We start from the raw sequence: 23,180 nt of genomic DNA, 5'->3' as shown, positions 1-23,180 counted from the left end.
GTCACATATGCACGTATTTAATAAGTCAATATTAACTATACAAAAGTGCGAGAACGGGTTGCCATGCAGTTCTGCCATATTATAGTACCATGCAAAGGTACAAATGCAGCACTATATACTATATAGTGAATGGACTATATGATGTACACGAGGCCAACGTGCAGGAATACCGTGAATCACCGTCGTTCAGAAGTACCATGCAGCAGTAGTCTGCAAGGTGGGCATGTGGGTATAGTGCAGGGTTCACTGTACGACAACCTCCACACTCGCACCAGTGAAAGATGTTGTTTTAGATTCAGCTACTCAGAACAAAAGTTGCAAGTAGCACGGGCTATGGTGAGCCCGTAGTGGACTTACCTGGCACAGGAGCGGCGCTGTGCCAATGAAAGAGGATGAGCAGCCCTTAAGTAGGTTTGGCAGCTCTCTTACGCTCTGATGGGTGCGCACACGCGCAGGTGGGTGTGCACACGCGCAGATGCGTGCGCACACGAGCAAGTGGGTGCGCACATATGCATTTGTACCTTTTAGAAATTTGTGCAAGGAATCATTCAGAACTTTGTTAAACCACATATGTCAGACCAATTCTGAAGTATGCGGCGCCAACGTGGATTCCATATCTCGTCAAGCTAAAGACAAAGTTGGAGAAGGTTTCAAAGGTGTGCCACCAGACTATAGTCCCGGTGCTACGAGGTATGAGTTATGAGGAAAGAGTGGCGTGAATTGAATCTCACGTCGCTGGAAGACAGAAGAGACAAAGGAGACATGATTACCACATACAAAACTCTCAGGAGGAATTGATAGAGTAGAGAAAGACTATTTAGCACGGGTAGAACACGAACAAGGAGGACACAGGTGGAAACTGAGTGCCCAAATGAATCACAGATATATGAAATAAGTTTTTCAGTGTCAGAGCAGTTAACAAATAGAAGGCACTAGGAAGTGATGTGGTGGAGGCAGACTCTATACACAAATTCAAATGTAGATATATATGTTGGGGGTAGAAATAGCCTAAGCTACTCTATCCCTTTGAGATGTATTTCTAGCTTATCTCAATATACATACTTGAATTTGATATATATGTTCACTGACAGTTGAGAGGCGGGACGAAAGGGCTGAGGCTTAAACCCCCCCCCCCCCGCAAACACAACTAGGGGAGTACAGCTAGGGAAGTACACACCCTAACAGCTGTAGCCAACATCGCTTGAGTCGATTCCCCGCATACCCAAAATAGCCTCTTATTTTAACGTGACAGAGAGGGGTCAGGACACTGGGAGCCGGTCAGCCGCCGCCCCGACCATCTCCCACTTAAAGCAATGCCTCCCCCGACCTCCAGTTATAACATTTCCTGGGAGTTTGGCAAAACAAAAAACAAAAATCCTGGCCAGCATTCGCGGAATTTGATGGCCATGCTTGTGATGTCGATCATATACCTGGAAAGGTTACCTCGACGGCTTATATTGTATACGGTCCAGCCTTTGTTTTGGGGCGGTGTTGGTGTGCTGCCAGATGGTGGGTGTGCTGCCCGTGCCCCTGCAACCCCTGGGGCAGGAGAAGGGCCGGGGATGGGTGGGGGGTGTTGTTGAAATTAACCATTTATTCAAGGTAAATGGGCGGTATTACTGCCCTCCCGTATGCTGTACGATAACCTGGCCGTGCTTGTGTTCCTTGGTGGTGGTGGGGGGGGGGAGTGCTCTGGGGTCGGGCGTATGAGTAACCCAGCGGTGGAGACCCATTACATGTGAGCTAAGGAAGTAAGTTCTTTGTTTCCGGGATAATTTGTTCCACCGTGCCCCAAAACAGTTATAAGTGCTTAATTACGTCCGCGGATAAAAGCTTTTGACTTATAAGCTTTGTACCGGCACAGTTTAGCCAAGTCATCAAAACAATGGCACGTCGGGTTGGCAACGTATTAGCCAATTATTGAATTATTAATTTCAGATTGCTTTGGGGGGCAATATATACACTCTTGCATATTCTACATGGCAATGACGCGCAACATTCACTTCCAACTGTCTCTTGTAAACACTACTAAACTCAACACATCCAAAGATACTTTCTTTCAAAGGTACATACATAGCTTTCCGCTTATATACTAGGCTAGTACAGAATTATTCTACCTTATCCAACCTTATACCTAGGTCTAATTATACATAAACCATCTATATATATATATATATATATATATATATATATATATATATATATATATATATATATATATATATATGTCAGACACCAGATAAATTTGTCGTCTAGTACAGATTTTTTAGTATCTACAAGCCTGTTGGTCTGATAATTTAGCGTTTGGGTAGATGAAGTGTTGGTATACCTCCCTCGTTGGTGTCTTGACGACACTGATACACATGTGTAGTTACCAATGTGTACTGGAATGGCTTAATAAATAACAATAGTGTGACATTATTATGCAAGTAGATTGTCACACAACAACAATTAAGGGTGCGGGTGTTGGCAAGGGTGGACGTCTTAGCAGGTACTAATCCATCAACAGGTTTGTGGGTCATGGCTCCTGGCCTCCCCCCCCCCCCTCACCCCTCAACCCCCCCCCTTCCCAGCCCCCAGCACCCCCCCCCCTCTATCCCCCTGCCCCCCTCCCCCCATCTCGGAGGGCCGCCCAGCGCATAAGAAACGTAAACAAACCCATAAGAAAACTTGAGAGGCGTGCCAAGCTCCGCCCGTTTGGCACACCAGCCCTGGGGAAGCCCGGTGAACAGTCCTCTACTTCCTTACTGGCCCCAGTGTGGCCCCTAACTGGCCCCAGTGTGGCCCCTAACTGGCCCCAGTGTGGCCCCTAACTGGCCCCAGTGTGGCCCCTAACTGGCCCCTTAACTGGCCCCAGTGTGGCCCCCCCTAACTGGCCGCAGTGTGCCCCCTCCCCCTAACTGGCCTCGTAACTGGTCCCAAACCAGCCTAAACCAACACTATTTAAACCACCACCACCACTTCTACTATCATCTTTATCAACATTACCCAAGTGCCGACCTATCACTGACTACGTGAGGCGGGGGGGGGGGGGTGAGCTCTAGCTCCTTAGGCCCCGTCTACCAGCCGTGTTGTGCCTGTGACGTTACACGTTAAGTTTTCTGACCTCCGAATTCTCTGTCGAAGCTGGCTTAAAGGTGTGGATGGAGGTGGCTTCCACAACTTCTTCTTTCAGTCCATTCCACTTGTTGACCTCGTGTTGTGGTGCCAGCTTATTTGCGTTTCCAGCTCCTACTTATACGTTCTCGTTTTAAAGAGGCTGTCTTGGCCCATCTTGTCAAATTCCCCCCCCCCCCTCAGTATTTTGTATGTTGTGATCATGTCCTCTGTGTTTTTAACAAAGGCTGTGTAGATTGCCTTAGAAGAGCTCCGGTTTAGGTTTCTAAACGACGTTTAAATGTTTGCCAGCGTCTCATATGCCGCTGATGTTACCGTGTTTGTGTGTGTGCCTCTGGAGATAATGTTTCAGTTATATCCTCTCTCTAATATTTTTTTTATGTCCGGCTCCTGCAGTTGTTTTTTTTCCTTTGTGGTGTAGATGCGTGGCTATGTTATTTCTCCATTATTTTACACTTGTTGGGATTGAATTCCAGCAACCATTTGTTTGCCCGCTACTGGAGCTTGTCAAGAGTACCGGCACTTGTATCACCAACGTTTATGACTTCACTTCCACCACCACAACCACCTACACCACCACCACCACCTACACTACCACCACGGTCATCATCACACTACCACCACGGCCATCATCACCACCACCACCTACACTACCACCACGGCCATCATCACCACCACCACCTACACTACCACCACGGCCATCATCACCACCACTCACACTACCTCCACCAACTACACCACCACTACCACAACTACCATCACCAACCACACACATTACCACACCACCACCAATAACACATGCTACCACAGCAAACTTGACATGAGGGTGACATGAACGTGACATGAGAGTGACATGACTGTGACATGACCGTGACATGACCGTGACATGACCGTGACATGAGCGTGACATGACAGGCGGAACTCTCTGCCAAGGATTTAATTTCAAGTCTTATGAAGCTGGAGTATTATAGGTTGTCATGTTCCGGCGTCCCGCTCGATCGTTAAGACATGTCTACCCACCATTCACGTCAAGAGACCCATGTAACTACAGGGTAATGATGTCACGTGGTTCTTGGGCGCCCGCTGAAGATCAATGGCATTACTTCGCAGTATTTTCTGGAGGTTATCTTGAGATGATTTCGCGGCTTTTTAGTGTCCCCGCGGCCCGGTCCTCGACCAGGCCTCCACCCCCAGGAAGTAGCCCGTGACAGCTGACTAACACCCAGGTACCTATTTTACTGCTAGGTAACAGGGGCATAGGGTGAAAGAAACTCTGCCCATTGTTTCTCGCCGGCGCCCGGGATCGAACCTAGGACCACAGGATCACAAGTCCAGCATGCTGTTCGCTCGGCCGACCGGCTAGTGGAAACTTCTAAATACACAGCAAATAGCTATATTGTGTTGCTAATTTTTGTTTTAAAGTGATGGTTGTGCAGTTATGAGAAGACTTTTTCCACTCACAGTAACATGGGGAGGACTGGCTAGTATAGAATGACTTAATGCACTAAAATAATGACCCAACAAATGGCTACTAGACTTCAACTCCTTCCTGTGCAAGGTGATAATACAAGGTGAACAGGTCCATTAGGTGAAAAGAAAACGTGCCCAACCGTTTCTGTCCCGCCCGGGAATCGAACGCTGGATCCTCGGTTATGAGTCGGGAGGTAATAGGAGAGCAACGTGCAGTTCCGGTGATGAAGAACGAGGTTATACACATGTATCTTCGTGTGAGCTTCAGGAAAGGCTGAAGGAATATGGCCTCAGGGGGAGAAGAGTCAGGGAAGACATGTTCACCACATATAAAATACTCTGGGAAAATAGGGCAGACCTGGACGACATTTTCGGTGTGGAGTGATTCACGAAGAAAGAGACACAAGTAATATAAGTGATATTACTAATAACACATTCAGCGTACAAGTCCCGAACCTCTTCCCCTACATGTGTACCCTGTACTCGCCTAGTTGTACTTGCGGGGGTTGAGCTCTGGCTTTTTGGTCCCAGAACTCAACACCCGCAAGCACAACTAGGTGAGTACAGAATGTGTGTGTGTGTGTGTACACACCCAACCAGATGAGTATACACACACATAGCGGTGAGCGCACACAACTAGGCGAGTACACACGCACACACACACACACACACACACACACACGTGTGTGGTGGAGGCTGACTCCATACACAGTTTCAGGTGTAGATATGATAGAGCCCAATAGGCTCAGGAACCTGTACACCTGTTGATTGACAGTTGAGAGGCGGGACCAAAGAGCCAGAGCTCAACCCCCGCAAGCACAACTTGGTGAGTACACACACACACACACACACACACACACACACACACACACACACACACACACACACACACACACACACACACTGGGGGCCTGGTAGCCTGGTGGATAGCGCACAAGACTGGTGATTCTGTGGCGCGGGTTCGATTCCCGCACCAGGCAGAAACAAATGGGCAAAGTTTCTTTCACCCTGAATGCCCCTGTTACCTAGCAGTAAATAGGTACCTTGGAGTTAGTCAGCTGTCACGGGCTGCTTCCTGGGGTGTGTGTGTGTGTGGTGTGGGGGAAAAAAAGAAAAAAAAACAGAAAAAAAGTAGTTAGTGAACATTTGATTGACAGTTGAGAGGCGGGCCGAAAGAGCAAAGCTCAACCTCCGCAAACACAACTAGGTGAATACAACTAGGTGAATACACACACACACACACACATACACACACATGGGGGTGAATACCACAAACATCAGTAAGTTCAAAGCGTCATAAGACAAGTCTCCAGGTGCACAAAGAGTACTGGGAAGACGGGACACCAGGCATGTTAGACATCACCGAATCAGAACACAATACTCATGGTACCCCCCCTTCCCCCACCAGTCACTCCCACAGTACCCACGTATCACCCTCCTCTCCCCCTTCCCGTCTAAACCTTCCCTTTCCCGCCTTCCCCTTCCCGTCTTCTCTTTCCCCTTGCCCAGTTGTGTGAAACCCTGGTCTGTGTCTCGGAGAGGCTGCAGGATCCAAGTAAGTTCAGTAGAACTTCTGGTTTCAACTCTTTTGACCATGTCGTAGCTCAGTCGATTAAGGCAGCGTGTGGGATGATCTCGGACGTAAGTTCGAATCCTCGTCACGGCCCCTTGTGGATTTGTTCATGAGGCTCTTGTTTCCCCCCCCCCCCCACCTTCCCCCCCGTGGCCCTGACAAGCTTAAGTCAATAGAGGACGCTGCAATTACCATACTGGAGTAGTTAAAGCCCTCCCAACACGGGGTTTTAATTGGCCATTAATGTCTTTTGCCGCCAATCTGTTCACTCCGTCGGGCGGTGATTAATTTCCATACGGGTTACTTGGAGACTGCTTTGGTATTGGTGATTGGGGGCGGCCAGTGTGTGTGTGTGCCCTAACGAGGTCATTGTAGTTGGTAACCTGTTTATGTGTTGACACTCATTATAACGATCTGTTTCTCTGTTGGCACTCATTATAACGAACTATATCTTTGTTGGCATTCATTATACGACCTGTTACTTTGTTGGTTGTCATTATACAGTCTGTGGTAAAGTTGCTTCCTGCTGGTTGTATGCTGTTTCTCTCTCTGTCTGTCTGTCTCTCTCTCTGTGTCTGTCTGTCTCTCTCTCTCTCTGTCTGTCTGTCTGTCTCTCTCTCTCTCTGTCTGTCTCTCTCTCTCTGTCTGTCTGTCTGTCTCTCTCTCTGTGTCTGTCTGTCTCTCTCTCTCTCTGTCTGTCTCTCTCTGTCTGTCTGTCTGTCTGTCTGTCTGTCTGTCTGTCTCTCTCTCTCTCTCTCTCTCTCTCTCTCTCTCTCTCTCTCTCTCTCTCTCTCTCTCTCTCTCTCTCTCTCTCTCTCTCTCTCTCTCTCTCTCTCTCCCCTGACCATACAGTGCTTGCATCCGTTACCCGAATTCCGCTTTGGTCATAATTCATCGCTATCTCTAATCACACTGTTTGCTGCTGCTGGACTGCTTGTTACTGAGGCCAGTGCCTCGTTATTGAAGCCAGTGCCTCGTTACTCACGCCAGTGCCTCGTTACTCACGCCAGTGCCTCGTTATTGAAGCCAGTGCCTCGTTATTGAAGCCAGTGCCTCGTTATTGAAGCCAGTGCCTCGTTACTCACGCCAGTGCTTCCCAACTCACATTAGTGCCACTGAAGAAATATGCGAGTAATTTCGTGTACACCAATTTTTTTTTTTTCGATATAATTTTCATAAGTTTGTTTTGTGCGAAAAGTAGCCTTTACGCAAGGTGACATTACGGTTGAAATTCGGCCCCCTCTTAATAACGATTTCGTAACAGCTGAAGAATTCCTTTCGCTTCAGAGTTCAAAAGAATTCTAAATAATACTCAGTCATTTTGAATTCTAAATAATACTCAGTCATTTTGAACAATGGTTTTTACGCTGTATTTTCGGGAGAAGTAAATCTACGTATTAACAATTCCAATTGACCCCTTGAACACGGCCTCTACCGGAGAGTTAGGACACTGCAAACCAGACATGACAAGGCTGATCTCACCGATACCTAAAATACTGAACAATTTGGAGGATGTTGATCCAGACATCTTCTTCAAGAGGTCAGCTGTAACACACAAGTTGCAACAATTGCAAGCTCAACAAGCCACAATGTTGGACACGAAACAGGAGATGTTTTTCACCCACAGGGCTATAAACCCATGGAACCGCCTACCCGCCGAAGCTCTTTTATATTACTGCAGTGCAAAACCATGTTGATAAAATCGTCCCCCAATACGGGGGACCGTTGACAAGCTATTGGCTTTGTGTCCCCGTCGATACCACTAGAGAGTGACCCCGCAGGTAAACTCAGGTAAAAGGGTTAATTTTTTTAAGGGGGGGGGGTAGCAAAGTATACTATAGAAAACGAGACATTGCTCAATCCAACTCATCAACCACCCATAAACAAAAAAAACAAAACAAAAAAAACACTATCACTGCAGCTAATATGTCAGTATTTAACTAACACATGTCCTAAAACGATGGCTTTTTCATGCACCAAAAAGAAAAAAAAAAACTTTTCTGAAGCACTATATAACAGTGTTTTAAATGCGAGGTTTGTACACAGGTCTACTGGCCTAGCCAAGAATCCCTCGGTTGGAATGATTTAAGGATTAATTACATTTTAGTGCTAAAAAAATCACAACAACGAAGATCAGATACATAAAATGTTCAACAGTGTACACACACACACACACACACACACACACACACACACACACACACACACACACACACACACACACACACACACACACACACACGTGTGTGTGTTTCGAAAAAATTGTTGTTAGAATTTAACCCAAGCAAATGTAATGTAATGATAGGGGTAGGGAGCAGAAGACCAGATACAAGGTATCATCTGGGAGATGAAATACCTCAAGAGTCATAGAGAAAGACCTGGGGGTTGATATCACGCCAGACCTGTCCCCTGAAGCCCATATCAAGAGGATAACATCAGCGGCATATGCCAGGTTGGCTAACATATGAACGGCCTTTAGAAACTTGTGTAAGGACTCTTTCAGAACATTATATACCACATATGTCAGACCAATCCTGGAGTATGCGGCTCCAGCATGGAGTCCATATCTAGTCAAGCATAAGACTAAACTGGAAAAGGTTCAAAGGTTTGCCACCAGACTAGTACCCGAGCTGAGAGGTATGAGCTACGAGGAGAGACTACGGGAATTAAACCTCACTTCGTTGGAAGACAGAAGAGTTAGGAGGGGACATGTTCACCACATTCAAGATTCTCAGGCAAATCGATAGGGTAGACAAAGACAGGCTATTTAACACAAGGGGCACACGCACTAGGGGACACAGGTGGAAGCTGAGTGCCCAAATGAGCCACAGAGATATTTGAAAGAACTTTTTTAGTGTCAAGAGTGGTTGACAAATGGAATGCATTAGGGGGTGATGTGGTGGAGGCTGACTCCATACACAGTTTCAAGTGTTGATATGACAGAGCCCAATAGGCTCAGGAACCTGTACACCTGTTGACTGACGGTTGAGAGGCGGGACCAAAGAGCCAGAGCTCAACCCCCACAATCACAATTAGGTGAGCACACACACACACACACACACACACACACACATACACACACACACACACACACACACACACACACACACACACACACACACACACACACACACACACACACACACACACACACACATATATACACAAATACACAGAAATCGAACTATCGGCGAATTCCACAGTTCCTACAATGTAGTTGAAGATGGTAGTGGACCAGACGACCAGGCGACCTGCAGGCGACCAGACAACCAGGCGACCAGACAACCAGGCGACCTGCAGGCGACCAGACAACCAGGCGACCAGACAACCAGGCGACCTGCAGGCGACCAGACAACCAGGCGACCAGACAACCAGGCGACCAGACAACCAGGCGACCTGCAGGCGACCAGACGACCAGGCGACCTGCAGGCGACCAGACGACCAGGCGACCTGCAGGCGACCAGACAACCAGGCGACCAGACAACCAGGCGACCTGCAGGCGACCAGACAACCAGGCGACCAGACAACCAGGCGACCTGCAGGCGACCAGACAACCAGGCGACCAGACAACCAGGCGACCTGCAGGCGACCAGACAACCAGGCGACCAGGGAACCATGGCCGCTTCCTGGAGGCCCCTCGTAAACTGCGCCCACCACACAGCAGCGGACTGGCTATGCTGCGCTGTATTGACCTACGCTAGGATAGGTTATACTGAGCTAGGATAGGTTATACTGAGCTAGGATAGGATAGGTTATACTGAGCTGAGCTAGGATAGGTTATACCGAACTAGTCTTCGATCTGCTATGTTCATGCATACTGCCTGTCTACCTGTCACTCTTGTGCCTGTCTCGTTGATGTATACTGTCCATGTTACCTGTGTGTGTGTGTGCTAAAGCTGCCTCGTCGTGATGTGTCGTCCAAGATTATACACCTTAACGCATCAAAACACTTGAGTAGTGGTTATTCTTGGGCCCCCACTCGTTGTGGGTGCCCGCGCGGGCCCCCGCCGCCGACACACCTGGTTCAGCGTCATAGGTGCCCGACACGACAAGCGCTCCAGCAGAGATATGAGCACCAAGCAGCTGTGACAACACTTAACAAACACAAGGCTACAACACGAGCAATAGCTGAAACAACAGCAGTAGCAACAATAACAGCTACAACGACTACAGCAGCAGCAAACAACACCAATAGCAGCAAAAGCAACAACAACAATTGCAGCTACAACGACAAAGGCAACGACAATTGCAGCTACAACGACAAAGTTGTAGCTTCAACGACAATTGCAGCTACAACGACAAAGTTGTAGCTTCAACGACAATTGCAGCTACAACGACAAAGGCAACAACAACAGGTACAACAACAACAACAACAGCAACAGTAGCAGTAACAACAATAAAACCAATAAGCTGCTCAATATCGGCCCACAATCTAAGTGAACTCCTCCGTACGTGTCTATGTAAACAAACTATTTGATTTTCCTTCAAATCGGTCTAACCGTTCATGCGCTAGAGCACCCAGGGTCGTACTCACCGGTCACAATAACAAACCCGTAGAATAATAACGAAACAGATGAATAGACGCAATTGAAAAACAAAACAAAATAGGAAAACTCCCCAGTGTTCAGGATATACATTCCATGAAAATCCATGTCCAGGATTTTTTTTTTCCTTTATTAAGGAAAGTCGAGAAATTGCTTCTGGCAGTATGGGTTCGAGTCACTTCTGGGGTGTGAGTTTTCAGTTGCATATATGCGAAAATAAAATAATGGTGTAATACAATTATTACTTTAGAGAGGAATATTATTATTATTATTATTATTATTATTATTATTATTATTATTATTATTATTATTATTATTAATATTATTAAGTGTGAGAATAATCGTCTTTTTTTGTCGAAGAATGGAAGCGTGTTCGACATCTCGAGTAGTTCCCTATAGGCTATCTACTGACCTTTCCCACGTTGCAACCCACAGTAGCCGCCTAACTCACAGATATTATCATCATCTATTCATTGCTAGATGAAAAGAGGCACCATTGGTAAGTGAACATTTCTCCAAAAGCCTCATCCTGCCCGGGAATCGCACGCGGGACCATTGAGTTGTGAGTATTCGACTGTTCTCTACAGAGGCTGTCTTCTGTACCAGGGGCAGGTTGTCCTCTGGGGGCGGGGGTCTATGTAAATCACTATGTAAATCAATAAATGTAAATCACTATGTAAATCACTAACCCGTAATCCCGCTCATTGAGTTTCCAATACCAGTGAGCCATGTTGGTGGCTCAGTAATGTTACTGAGGATAAAGGATAGTGAGGATAAAGGATAGTGAGGATAAAGGATAGTGAGGATTAAAGGATAATGAGCCATGCTTTCGCAACCTGAACTTAATTGTTTCACTTGTCAACGGTGATTTCTCCGTCCAGAAATGAAGTTCCTTTCCGCATGTCTGCGGAAGGTTGAGCATATATATATATATATATATATATATATATATATATATATATATATATATATATATAATATACACAATACACAGGTTGTATTAGCACACATTTTGGTGAATAATTGGCACGTTCTGGTAAAGCCAGTAACACGCATATTGGCGGGTGTGTGTGTTTGTATGTGTGTGTGTGTGTGTGTTTGTGTGTGTGTTTATGTGTGTATTTTACATTCCACAAAATAAACCCCCCAATTACCCTCAAAACGACTGCCTGGCTGGAAAAACAAACTGCCAAACAAGTGGTGGCACACATGACTGCCAAACAAGTGGTGGCACACATGACTGCCAAACAAGTGGTGGCACACATGACTACTACACAGATGTTCCCTTTGCACGAATAGCAACACACTCAAGATTATACAAGACGTTCTGGCAACATTCTGGTAACCATGCAGGTGTTAACACAGCTGTTGAAACATATTGTCAACAAACAGTTGATAATAGAAATTGGCATCGAATACATTTTCATTATACTGGAGCTGCTTCACATAACTACAAAAAAGAATGGGGGGGGATTAGGGGAGTTCGGCTTGGGGGTTTCTGGTGTACTTGGTGGGTATCTGAGGCCCTATAATGGTATAATTATAAGCCTTTTTGGATTATATAAATTCAACAGAGCATGAGTTCGGTCCCATCTCTGTGTTTTTTGGGTATGTGTGTGTGTTTATATTTAGCAATTTGTGCCCGCAGGATCGAGCATTCGCTCTTGGATCCCGGTTGTCTAATGTGATGGTTTCTGACCTATTTGCCTACCATATCTGCTGTTTAAATTATGGATGGAGGTAGCTTCTACAACCTGCTCCTTTGGTTCACTTACTTCTCCACTACTTTCGTGCTAAATGAAAACTTTCTAATATCTCTGTGACTCAACTGAGTCTCAGGCTTCCATCCGTGCCCTCTTGCTCTATTGTTATTGTGAAAATTTCCTCTCTACTCTTAATATCCCTCAAAGTATTTTGTATGTCTCTATCATGTCTCTGTCTCTCTCTAGTGTCGTCAGGTTTAGTTCTTTCAGTCTTTATATTCCATCCCTCCCAATTCTTGGACAAGACACGTTACAAAACTTTTGAACCATTTCGAATTTCCTGATGGGGTTTTCAAAATGGGGCTCCGGGATGGGGCGGCATACCATTGGCACTGTCAGCTGAACCGTGTGTTCAACAGACAGTGCCAACGGCAATGTTCTTTATTATTTTTTTCCCCTTATTTGTTGCTATGAAACACTGTTCAGCTTCCTTGCAATCTCCATATCACTTGGTAAATCGTTTCCTGTACTGCCTTAACTACACGTTCTTCCTCCATCTGTACATTCCTCAGATACTCTCTTATCCTCCTGTAATATTATATATATATATATATATATATATATATATATATATATATATATATATATATATACTATTATAATAGTTAAATAATAGAATTGTAATTATCATTGTTATTATTAACATTAATAATAAAATAACATTTTCATAAAACTTGTAATCAAATTCCTATGTCCACGCGATCCGCTTAAGAGTATTACTGCGGATTTCCCAACCAACAGTCAATTTCATCGGAACAACCGCGAGCCGCATGCGGGTTTTTATCGCGGATAACCGAAGCGTTTATAAGTAATACCGGATAAATACGATCTCTCTTATAAGCGGTCGCCCTAAACCGCTTATACCAGTATAAGGGCATCTAGTACCGCGGGTTTTCACATAACCTAACCGGTTATGTGAAAAACCGCACACAACCGAACCGCAAAAGAATATTTTCGTGGACAACCGAACCGCAAAAGATTATTTCCGTGGACAACCGAACCGCTTATTGGAACCATAAAAATAAGGAATGGTTCTCTATCTTCCCAACTTTCATGGTAACCTGCAATAATATTGCCATTATGAAACATTCACATCTGATAGTTTCACGTTGCATCTCTGAACAAAAAAACTAAATGGGAAAAAAGGGCTTTTTAGATTAATTTCGTTAATTAAATGTTTCCGTTTTGTACGGTCAAAATATGTTTTCACATTGTTATCTGACGCCAGATTAAACCCGGGAGGGAGGGAGGGAGAGAGGGAGAGAGGGAGAGAGGGAGAGAGAGAGAGAGAGAGGGAGGGGGAGGGAGGGGGAGGGAGAGAGAGAGAGAGAGAGAAATCTTTGAACTATTTTCTCATTTCTCAGTTACATTGATAACTGGGTATACTGTGAGTTACATTGATGACTGGGTATACTGTCAGTTATATTGATGACTGGGTATACTGTCAGTTACATTGATGACTGGGTATACTGTCAGTTACATTGATGACTGGGTACACTGTCAGTTATATTGATGACTGGGTATACTGTCAGTTATATTGATGACTGGGTATACTGTCAGTTATATTGATGACTGGGTATACTGTCAGTTACATTGATGACTGGGTATACTGTCAGTTATATTGATGACTGGGTACACTGTCAGTTATATTGATGACTGGGTACACTGTCAGTTATATTGATGACTGGGTACACTGTCAGTTACATTGATGACTGGGTACACTGTCAGTTACATTGATGACTGGGTACACTGTCAGTTACATTGATGACTGGGTACACTGTCAGTTACATTGATGACTGGGTATACTGTCAGTTACATTGATGACTGGGTACACTGTCAGTTACATTGATGACTGGGTACACTGTCAGTTACATTGATGACTGGGTATACTGTCAGTTACATTGATGCTGGGTACACTGTCAGTTACATTGATGCTGGGTACACTGTCAGTTACATTGATGACTGGGTACACTGTCAGTTACATTGATGCTGGGTACACTGTCAGTTACATTGATGACTGGGTACACTGTCAGTTACATTGATGCTGGGTACACTGAGTTAATTTACCTAATTTGTTTGCCGTTACTTTTGGCTGTGCTAACTTTGTCTTGTTCTTTATCCATCAACCCATCCATCCATCCATCAACCCATCCATCCATCAACCCATCCATCCATCAACCAACCCACCCACCCATCCATCCATCCATCAACCCATCCATCCATCAACCAACCCACCCACCCATCCATCCATCCATCCATCCATCCATCAACCCATCCATCCATCAACCCATCCATCCATCCATCCATCAACCCACCCATCCATCCATCCATCAACCCACTCATCCATCCATCCATCCATCAACCCACCCATCCATCCATCCATCAACCCACTCATCCATCCATCCATCCATCAACCCATCCATCCATCCATCCATCAACCCACTCATCCATCCATCCATCAACCCATCCATCCATCCATCCATCAACCCACTCATCCATCCATCCATCAACCCATCCATCCATCCATCCATCCATCAACCCACCCATCCATCCATCAATCAACCCCACACAAAAAACAAACACACGAAAACAAAATAATTGATGTGTAGAGCGACATCAATTCATGAACGGCGGGATATAATACCCGAAATTACAATTTTGGTTCAGCCTACATACCAAATGGAATTTTTATTTCCCTTTTACCATCAGCAGACCAGATTACAGCGGGTAATGATTACACACACATATATATATATATACATATATAGTTTTTGTATTTTGTATTTTTTTTTTTTGGTTCCGTGAATGTAATATGATATTTCAATTTACCATTTTTTTCGGTGCAAATTCCATTGCTGTCACAGTAGACGAGGTGGAAATTTGTATACGTATGTATGTGTGTATGTATGTATGTGTATTTGTGTGCGTATATGTTTGTACGAGTGTGTATGTATATATATATATATATATATATATATATATATATATATATATATATATATATATATATATATATATATATATATATATATATATATGTGTGTGTGTGTTTCCATGTTGTGTATGCATGTATGTGTATGGGTATGTGCGTGTATGTTTATTTATGTATATGCATGTGTGTATGTATGCACGTAGTTTTGACGCTGTTTTAAATGGAGAATAGAGGGTATGAGAGAAGTATGGTATATGTGGGAGAAGGCTGGTATATGTAGGAGAAGGCTGGTATATGTGGGAGAAGGCTGGTATATGTAGGAGAACTATATATACAGCCTTTCGGGGCAACAGCAAAAACGCATTATTTCATTATAATATAAGACCTACAGGAGGATCAGTCAGCAGCGCAGCGAGCCCACCGGTCTATTATGGGGGGGATCTAGCCATTAATATTCATCCCCCTATCCCCTGCCATCTCCCCCTCCCCCTCCCCTGTAGGTTTCCTATGTGTCATCCCTAGCATTGGAAGCCGCACGGCATCCAGTGGATAGGAAATGCCTTCACAGTGATAGGTGGCGTGCGATGGGGGAGCTGCTGGGTGGGGGAGAGCGGGTAAGGGAGAGTAGGTAAGGGAGAGTGAGTAAGGGAGAGTGGGTCAGGGAGAGTGAGTAAGGGAGAGTGGGTAAGGGAGAGTGGGTAAGGGAGAGTGGGTAAGGGAGAGTGGGTAAGGGAGAGTGGGTAAGGGAGAGGTGGAGGTAAAATGAGATACAGGTGTGAAACTTCCTCATCTGGGAAAACAACGGAGACAGACAGATAGACAGACACAAAGACAGGGAGACAGACAGCATAAGAGCTATTGCTTGAACAGATAGTAAATCATATTACAGTTTTTTGCAATATTGCATAGCAGTCTATAGCCATGTATGCAATGATGTTTGAACACGCTGTATAATCCTCTGCAACGTTGAACAACTGTTATCACGATGCTAAATAAAGCCGTTTAACCCCTCCTTCTCTCGCCCTCTCACGCCCTCCGAAGTCCTCCAGAGATAGTGAGTAGCTCACAGATGTCTAAATGTCTGCATGCCATCTTGCAGATAAACAGTAAACACCAATATCTCTTTGGTGGTTGAGGCTGTTTGGTCACACCTACGTTAACTCTAATTAACCTACACATTACAGTTGCATCATTCGTAATTACTTTACTAACGAGTTGTGATGAGTGAATCACGAGTTCACACTAATGTGTTAATTAAAGCCAATCGCAAAGGAAAAGGTGTGTTAAATGTGTTAAATAGGGTTAAAAATCTCTCTCTCTCTCTCTCTCTCTCTCTCTCTCTCTCTCTCTCTCTCTCTATCTCTGTTTCTCTCTCTCTCTCTCTATCTCTGTTTCTCTCTCTCTCTCTCTCTCTCTCTCTCTCTCTCTCTCTCTCTCTCTCTCTCTCTCTCTCTCTCTCTCTCTCTCTCTCTCTCTCTCTCTCTCTCTCTCTCTGTCAGTGAGGTGGTTCTAAATTATCTGGTAGGAAAAGTTGGAGTCTGCGTGTAGCGAAACAGGATCGGATTGCGTACCTGGGCAATACGATAATAAGAATCGTTTATGATCCCTCGCTGTGATGCTCACGGATAATTTGGATTATATTTATTAAATCTATACCATGAAGTAACACTTTCGTGTCATGTTCAATACATGACCAGGCTAGTCTCGACCAGTAGTCAGTAATGACTACTGGTTCAGATTTCTAAAGTTAATTCTATTCGTGTCCAATACTACACAAGCAGCCTGTGATGAGATACTTGTTTGGAGAGGGTTTCTGGAGACATGTGATGATATCACATGTCTCCAGGATATGATATCAATACTCCTGATATCAATATCAGGAGTGTCGGTGTGATATCAACACTCCTTTGTTGATACAAACGCCTGATTTAGAGCGATTTAATTCTTGATTTGATATTTACTTATATCTTCAATAGCCACTTGGTAAATGGTCTGGGAATCATTTGGTATAGGGTCTGGAATCCACTTTGTAAATCATTTAGAAACCACTTGGTAAATCATTTAGAAACTACTTGGTAAATTATCTGGAAACCACTGGATAAATAGTTTGGAACAAGTATCAATTTGCCAATTTGTCAACAATTTGTCAATTTGTAAATTTGTCAACATTAAAATCGCGTTTTAGAAAACTGTTTGGCATAAGGTCTTTAAAGAAAGTGGGATCTGATTTAGTGTCTATGAGCAGACCGGGATTACATTGCCTGCATATTTGTATATGTATTTTTAAAAGAATTCGTCCTATTTATGAGATTTTATCTTATAAACAAATATTGTATAAAATCAATTTTTGATTGGATTATTAATATAAACAGCTTTAAACAACATTGACTACATATCCTCTCCTCTGTCTCCCTTCCACCCTTTCCACCCTCTCTCTCTCTCTCTCTCTCTCTCTCTCTCTCTCTCTCTCTCTCTCTCTCTCTCTCTCTCTCTCTCTCTCTCTCTCTCTCTCTCTCTCTCTCCCTCCTCTCTCCCTCCTCTCCAGAGACCTTGTCTCTAGCGAGTCTCAGCTCTACTGAGACTAAGAACTAGAGCCTTAGCTCTAGCTAAGCTTAGATCCTCAGCCAGGGAAGGTGAGAGAAAGCTCTCTCGGGGGGACAGTTTACAAATGGTTTCTCACCGGTGTTAGTGGTTGAGAGGTGCTTAGAGACTCGGTCTCATCCTCCGCACACCCGACACAAGCACAGGCTGTAGGGCAGTTGGTGTTGGTGTTATAGATTCAGCTACTCGGAACAACTTCCAAGTAGCACGGGCTATGGTGAGCCCGTAACTTACCTGGCACAGGAGCGGGGCAAGTAGCACTGTAGGGCAGCTAGGAGGAGTGCTCGGAGAAGATAGAAGAGCTGGAGGGAGTCGAACTAAGAGAATGTCAGGGGGAAAGTTATTGGAGGTAAGGAGAGCTGGGAATGCTAGGAGAAGATTAGGTCAAGGTTGTGAAGCTAGGAAGAGACTGGGGAAATAGATAAAGGCTAGGGAAAGTTAAGGGAGCTAAGGAAAGGTAGAGGAACTATGGTTCCTCTAACTCCTATTTCCCATGGATGTTTTCATTTCGTTTTCCCATGGACGTGAGGATTAATTCCAGTGGTCTTTCTCTGTAGCATTATCACCCCCCCCCCCCAGATTATTTATCCTGATTCTTCAAGTCTTTCGTCTCCCAAATGGTATTTAGTATCTGGCCTGAAGCTACCTACACCTATTTTGATTACTTTACACTTTGCCTGAATTAAACTCTGGTAACCATTTGTTGGACCATTCCTTCAGTCTGTCCAGGTCATCCTGTAGCCTCTTACTGTCCTCCTTTGTCTTAATCATTGTCATAATTTTAGCATCGTCAGCAAACATTGAGAGGAATGACTCTAGACCTTCTGTAAGATCATTTACGTATATCAGAAATATGATAGGTCCGAGTACAGAACCCTGTGGGACTCCGCTGGTGACATCACGCTAGTCTGAGGTCTCACCCTCTCACAGTAACTCTCTGCTTCCTGTTGTTTAGGTACACCCTTATCACTAGAGAGCTTTACATCTTATCACTAGAGAGCTTTACATCTTACTCCTGACTGCTGCTTCAACTTAGGCACCAGCCTAAGTTGTTTCCACCATCGCCGGGATCGATCCCAGGTCCACAGGACTACGTATCCAGCGTGCTGTTCACTCAGCCACCAAGCGCCCCAGGTGTGTGTATGTGCGTGTGTGCGTACGTGTGTATGTTCATTGGGGTCTGGGTGAACAAGGTCAAGCTTAACTCTGCCCAGGAGGGAGTAGCGGGAGATGGAGAAGAGGGAGAGGCGGGAGGGGAGAAAAGAGGCAGTGAGAAAGGAAGATGAGAGATGCTGAGAATCTGGGAGGATAAGATGGAGAAAAAGAGAGGAAGGTGATACGAAGAAAAGGCCAGAGAAAGAGTGAGAGAGACTCTCTCTCTCTCTCTCTCTCTTTCTCTTTCTCTTTCTCTCTCTCTCTCTCTCTCTCTCTCTCTCTCTCTCTCTCTCTCTCTCTCTCTCTCTCTCTCTCTCTCTCTCTTTCTCTCTCTCTTTCTCTCTCTCTTTCTCTCTCTCTTTCTCTCTCTCTTTCTCTCTCTCTTTCTCTCTCTCTCTCTCTCTCTCTCTCTCTCTCTCTCTCTCTCTCTCTATCTCTCTCTCTCTCTCTCTCTCTCTCTCTCTCTCTCTCTCTCTCTCTCTCTCTCTCTCTCTCTCTGTGTGAGAGAGAGAGCGATTGGCGTGTTGTGGTCCAAGACAAACTAATAGACCTTAAGATGAGGTGTAGAAGCAGACAGTTGCCACACACGTGAGGGAGCATCAACCACTGTGTCTACCATGAGTGAGAGATGAGCCTCACACGGTGCATCAGAAACAGCGCAATAAGAAATTAAGAAACTTACCAGGGTCTGTGAGAGACATGCGTCTATGAGACGTACACAATAAAGAACACACAATAACTCTTTTTGCCAGTGGGGGGACAGGTAGGCTGTTTACATATTACCGCTAGGTGAACAGAGATATTAGATGAAAGAAAAGGTGGAAGATAACATGCAGAGGAGCCAGTGAGATGTGAGGAGACACGTCTCCAGTGTGAGGGTTGCCAAGTTAGCAAGAAGGGGAAATAATAGGACTGGTATAAGGAGGCAAAGGGGTACGGCCCTGGAAATGGAGCTCGGGCCTGCTACACCTGTTAGGTAAGTATTGTTAGGTAAGTAGCTATAACAAATGGGAAGGGGAAGGAAAAGTGTGAGGACAAGAATCACCTCAAGAGGGAAGGGAAGAGGGAGAGGAGGTGGAAGGGGAAGTAGGGACGAGCCAAAAAGCATCTTGTTGGCCAGTTAGTTCTCCCTCAACTCTCTCCTCTCACCACTCTTCCCTCACCACTCTCCCTCTCCCCCTCACCACTCTTCCCCCTCACCACAATCCTACCTCTCTCTCTTCCCTCCTCCTCCGACTGTGATCTCACTCTCTCACTGCCCTCATCCCACACAGCCTTGTCAAACCCCCCTTGTGAGGGCCTCATCAGAACGGCCCTCAACCCTAGTCCCCCATCCCCGACTACTCTATCCCCCGACCCCCTATCCCGCCCCACCCATTCCTCCCTCCTCCTCCTACACCCCTCATCACCCCTCATACATCACAAGGTTTCTTGACTACTCTCATAGGGAGCTACAAGTCTAGTTCTTAGTTGTGAGTTTGTTAGCCTCGTGAGTCTGACTCGAGGGGACAAACTAATCAGTGACAGCAGTTAACAAGTGGAATGACCACGAACCAACAGTGGCTGTAGCAACCAGCATTCACAGCTGATGTGAACGGCGGAATAGTGATCAGGCGGGGCCCGAGAGCTAGCTCCCTATCGACATGACCAAGGAAGGACAGCCTGCTAACCACTACCACACCCTCACTACCACACCCTCCTCCTCTTCCTTCTCACCCTCTCCTCACACCTTTCCCTCACCCCCTTCACACCCTACCCCCCCCCCTCACACAAGGACACAAGAGGCAAGACAAAGACACATAAACACGCGCAAGAACAGTTATGTGGGGTTGGTTCAGCGTCGCGCGTGTCATCATAGATCCCTACATCACAAGATCACAGTGAGGAACGTCTCCAGCAGGCCAGCTGGGCCACACGAGGCCAGCTGGGCCACACGAGGCCAGCTGGGCCACACGAGGCCAGCTGGGCCACACGAGGCCAGCTGGGCCACACGAGGCCAGCTGGGCCACACGAGGCCAGCTGGGCCACACGAGGCCAGCTGGGCCACACGAGGCCAGCTGGGCCACACGAGGCCAGCTGGACCACACGAGGCCAGCTGGGCCACACGAGGCCAGCTGGGCCACACGAGGCCAGCTGGGCCACACGAGGCCAGCTGGACCACACGAGGCCAGCTGGGCCACACGAGGCCAGCTGGGCCACACGAGGCCAGCTGGACCAGACGAGGCCAGCTGGGCCACACGAGGCCAGCTGGGCCACACGAGGCCAGCTGGGCCACACGAGGCCAGCTGGACCAGACGACCAGCCGGGCTTGGGGAGTAGAGGTACTCCCCAGAACCCCATCAAGCAGATAAGGCCGCCATGATTAAGGAAAGATAGACAGGTTTCGCAAGTGGGTGCGTAAATGCTCCTGGCCGTCATGTACTCGCCTAATTGTGCTTGCGGGGGTTGAGCTCTGGCTCTTTGGTCCCGCCTCTCAACCGTCAGTCAACAGGTGTACAGGTTCCTGAGCCTATTGGGCTCTATCATATCTACACTTGAAACTGTGTATGGAGTCAGCCTCCACCTAATGCATCACTTCCTAATGCATTCCATTTGTCAACTACTCTGACACTAAAAAAGTTCTTTCTAATATCTCTGTGGCTCATTTGGGTACTCAGTTTCCACCTGTGTCCCCTAGTGCGTGTTCCCCTTGTGTTAAATAGACTGTCTTTATCTACCCTATCAATTCCTTTGAGAATCTTGAATGTGGTGATCATGTCCCCCCTAACTCTTCTGTCTTCCAGTGAAGTGAGGTTTAATTCCCGTAGTCTCTCCTCGTAGCTCATACCTCTCAGCTCGGGTACTAGTCTGGAAGCAAACCTTTGAACCTTTTCCAGTTTAGTCTTAACCTTGACTAGATATGGACTCCATGCTGGAGCCGCATTCTCCAGGATTGGCCTGACATATGTGGTATAAAGTTCTGAATGATTCCTTACACAAGTTTCTGAATGCCGTTCTTATGTTGGCCAGCCTGGCATATGCCGCTGATGTTATCCTCTTGATATGGGCTGCAGGAGACAGGTCTGGCGTGATATCAACCCCCAAGTCTTTTTCTTTCTCTGACCCTTGAAGTATTTCATCTCCCAGATGATACCTAGTATCTGGCCTCCTGCTCCCTACACCTATCTTCATTACATTACATTTGCTTGGGTTAAACTCTAACAACCATTTGTTTGACCATTCCTTCAGCTTGTCTAGGTCTTCTTGAAGCCTCAAGCTGTCCTCCTCTGTCTTAATCCTTCTCATAATTTTGGCATCGTCAGCAAACATTGAGAGAAATGAATCTATACCCTCCGGGAGATCATTTACATGTATCAGAAACAAGATAAGATCGAGTACAGAGCCCTGTGGGACTCCACTGGTGACTTCACGCTAATCTGAGGTCTCGCCCCTCACCGTAACTCTCTGCTTCCTATTGCTCAGGTACTCCCTTATCCACTGGAGCACCTTACCAGCTACACCTGCTTGTCTCTCCAGCTTATGTACCAGCCTTTTATGCAGTACTGTGTCAAAGGCTTTCCGACAATCCAAGAAAATGCAATCCGCCCAGCCTTCTCTTTCTTGCTTAACCTTTGTCACCTGGTCGTAGAATTCTATTAAGCCAGTCAGGCAAGATTTACCCTCCCTGAATGTACGCACGCATGCACGCTCAGGCATTCCTGCTAACGCAAATACGCAGAGCAATCAGCCTTGCGGGCCAGGCGGGACACGATTGGCCCTTGGCAGTAGGAGTGGCTGTTGAAGGCCAGGGGGGGGGGGGGGGGGGAATTTGGCTGTCTTTGTCAGGGAGCCTCACAGAAAATGGATGGCTGTCTTTGTCAGGGAGCCTCACAGAAAATGGATGGCTGTCTTTGTCAGGGAGCCTCACAGAAAATGGATGGCTGTCTTTATCAGGGAGCCTCACAGAAAATGGATGGCTGTCTTTATCAGGGAGCCTCACAGAAAATGGATGGCTGCCTTTGTCAGCGATCCTCACAGAAAATGGA

General features: G+C 46.0%; 1 protein-coding gene across 1 annotated transcript; it reads left to right on the top strand.

Annotated features, from left to right (window-relative positions):
• The first annotated feature begins 475 nt into the window (after window positions 1–475).
• Window positions 476–21,517, top strand: LOC138358296 (collagen alpha-1(I) chain-like). Its single transcript, XM_069316150.1, has 3 exons — window positions 476–690; window positions 9,364–9,799; window positions 21,014–21,517. Exons 1-3 carry the CDS (start codon window positions 476–478, stop codon window positions 21,515–21,517), a joined length of 1,155 nt encoding a protein of 384 aa, XP_069172251.1.
• The last annotated feature ends 1,663 nt before the right edge of the window (window positions 21,518–23,180 follow it).

This window comes from Procambarus clarkii, chromosome 82 (genome assembly GCF_040958095.1).
Source record: "Procambarus clarkii isolate CNS0578487 chromosome 82, FALCON_Pclarkii_2.0, whole genome shotgun sequence".
NCBI classification, from domain to species: Eukaryota; Metazoa; Arthropoda; class Malacostraca; order Decapoda; family Cambaridae; genus Procambarus; species Procambarus clarkii.
The sequence above is the reverse complement of the archived record's forward strand: the minus strand, read 5'-3'. Positions and strand labels throughout refer to the sequence as shown.

Excerpts from the sequence above, each read along its gene's own strand:
- LOC138358296 (XM_069316150.1), top strand. The coding sequence starts at position 476 with ATGCGTGCGCACACGAGCAAGTGGGTGCGCACATATGCATTTGTACCT. Across the intron at positions 691-9,363 it reads TATAGTCCCGGTGCTACGAG|TTCCTACAATGTAGTTGAAG; the intron begins GTATGAGTTATG and ends CGAATTCCACAG. Across the intron at positions 9,800-21,013 it reads CCGCTTCCTGGAGGCCCCTC|ATCCCTACATCACAAGATCA; the intron begins GTAAACTGCGCC and ends GTGTCATCATAG.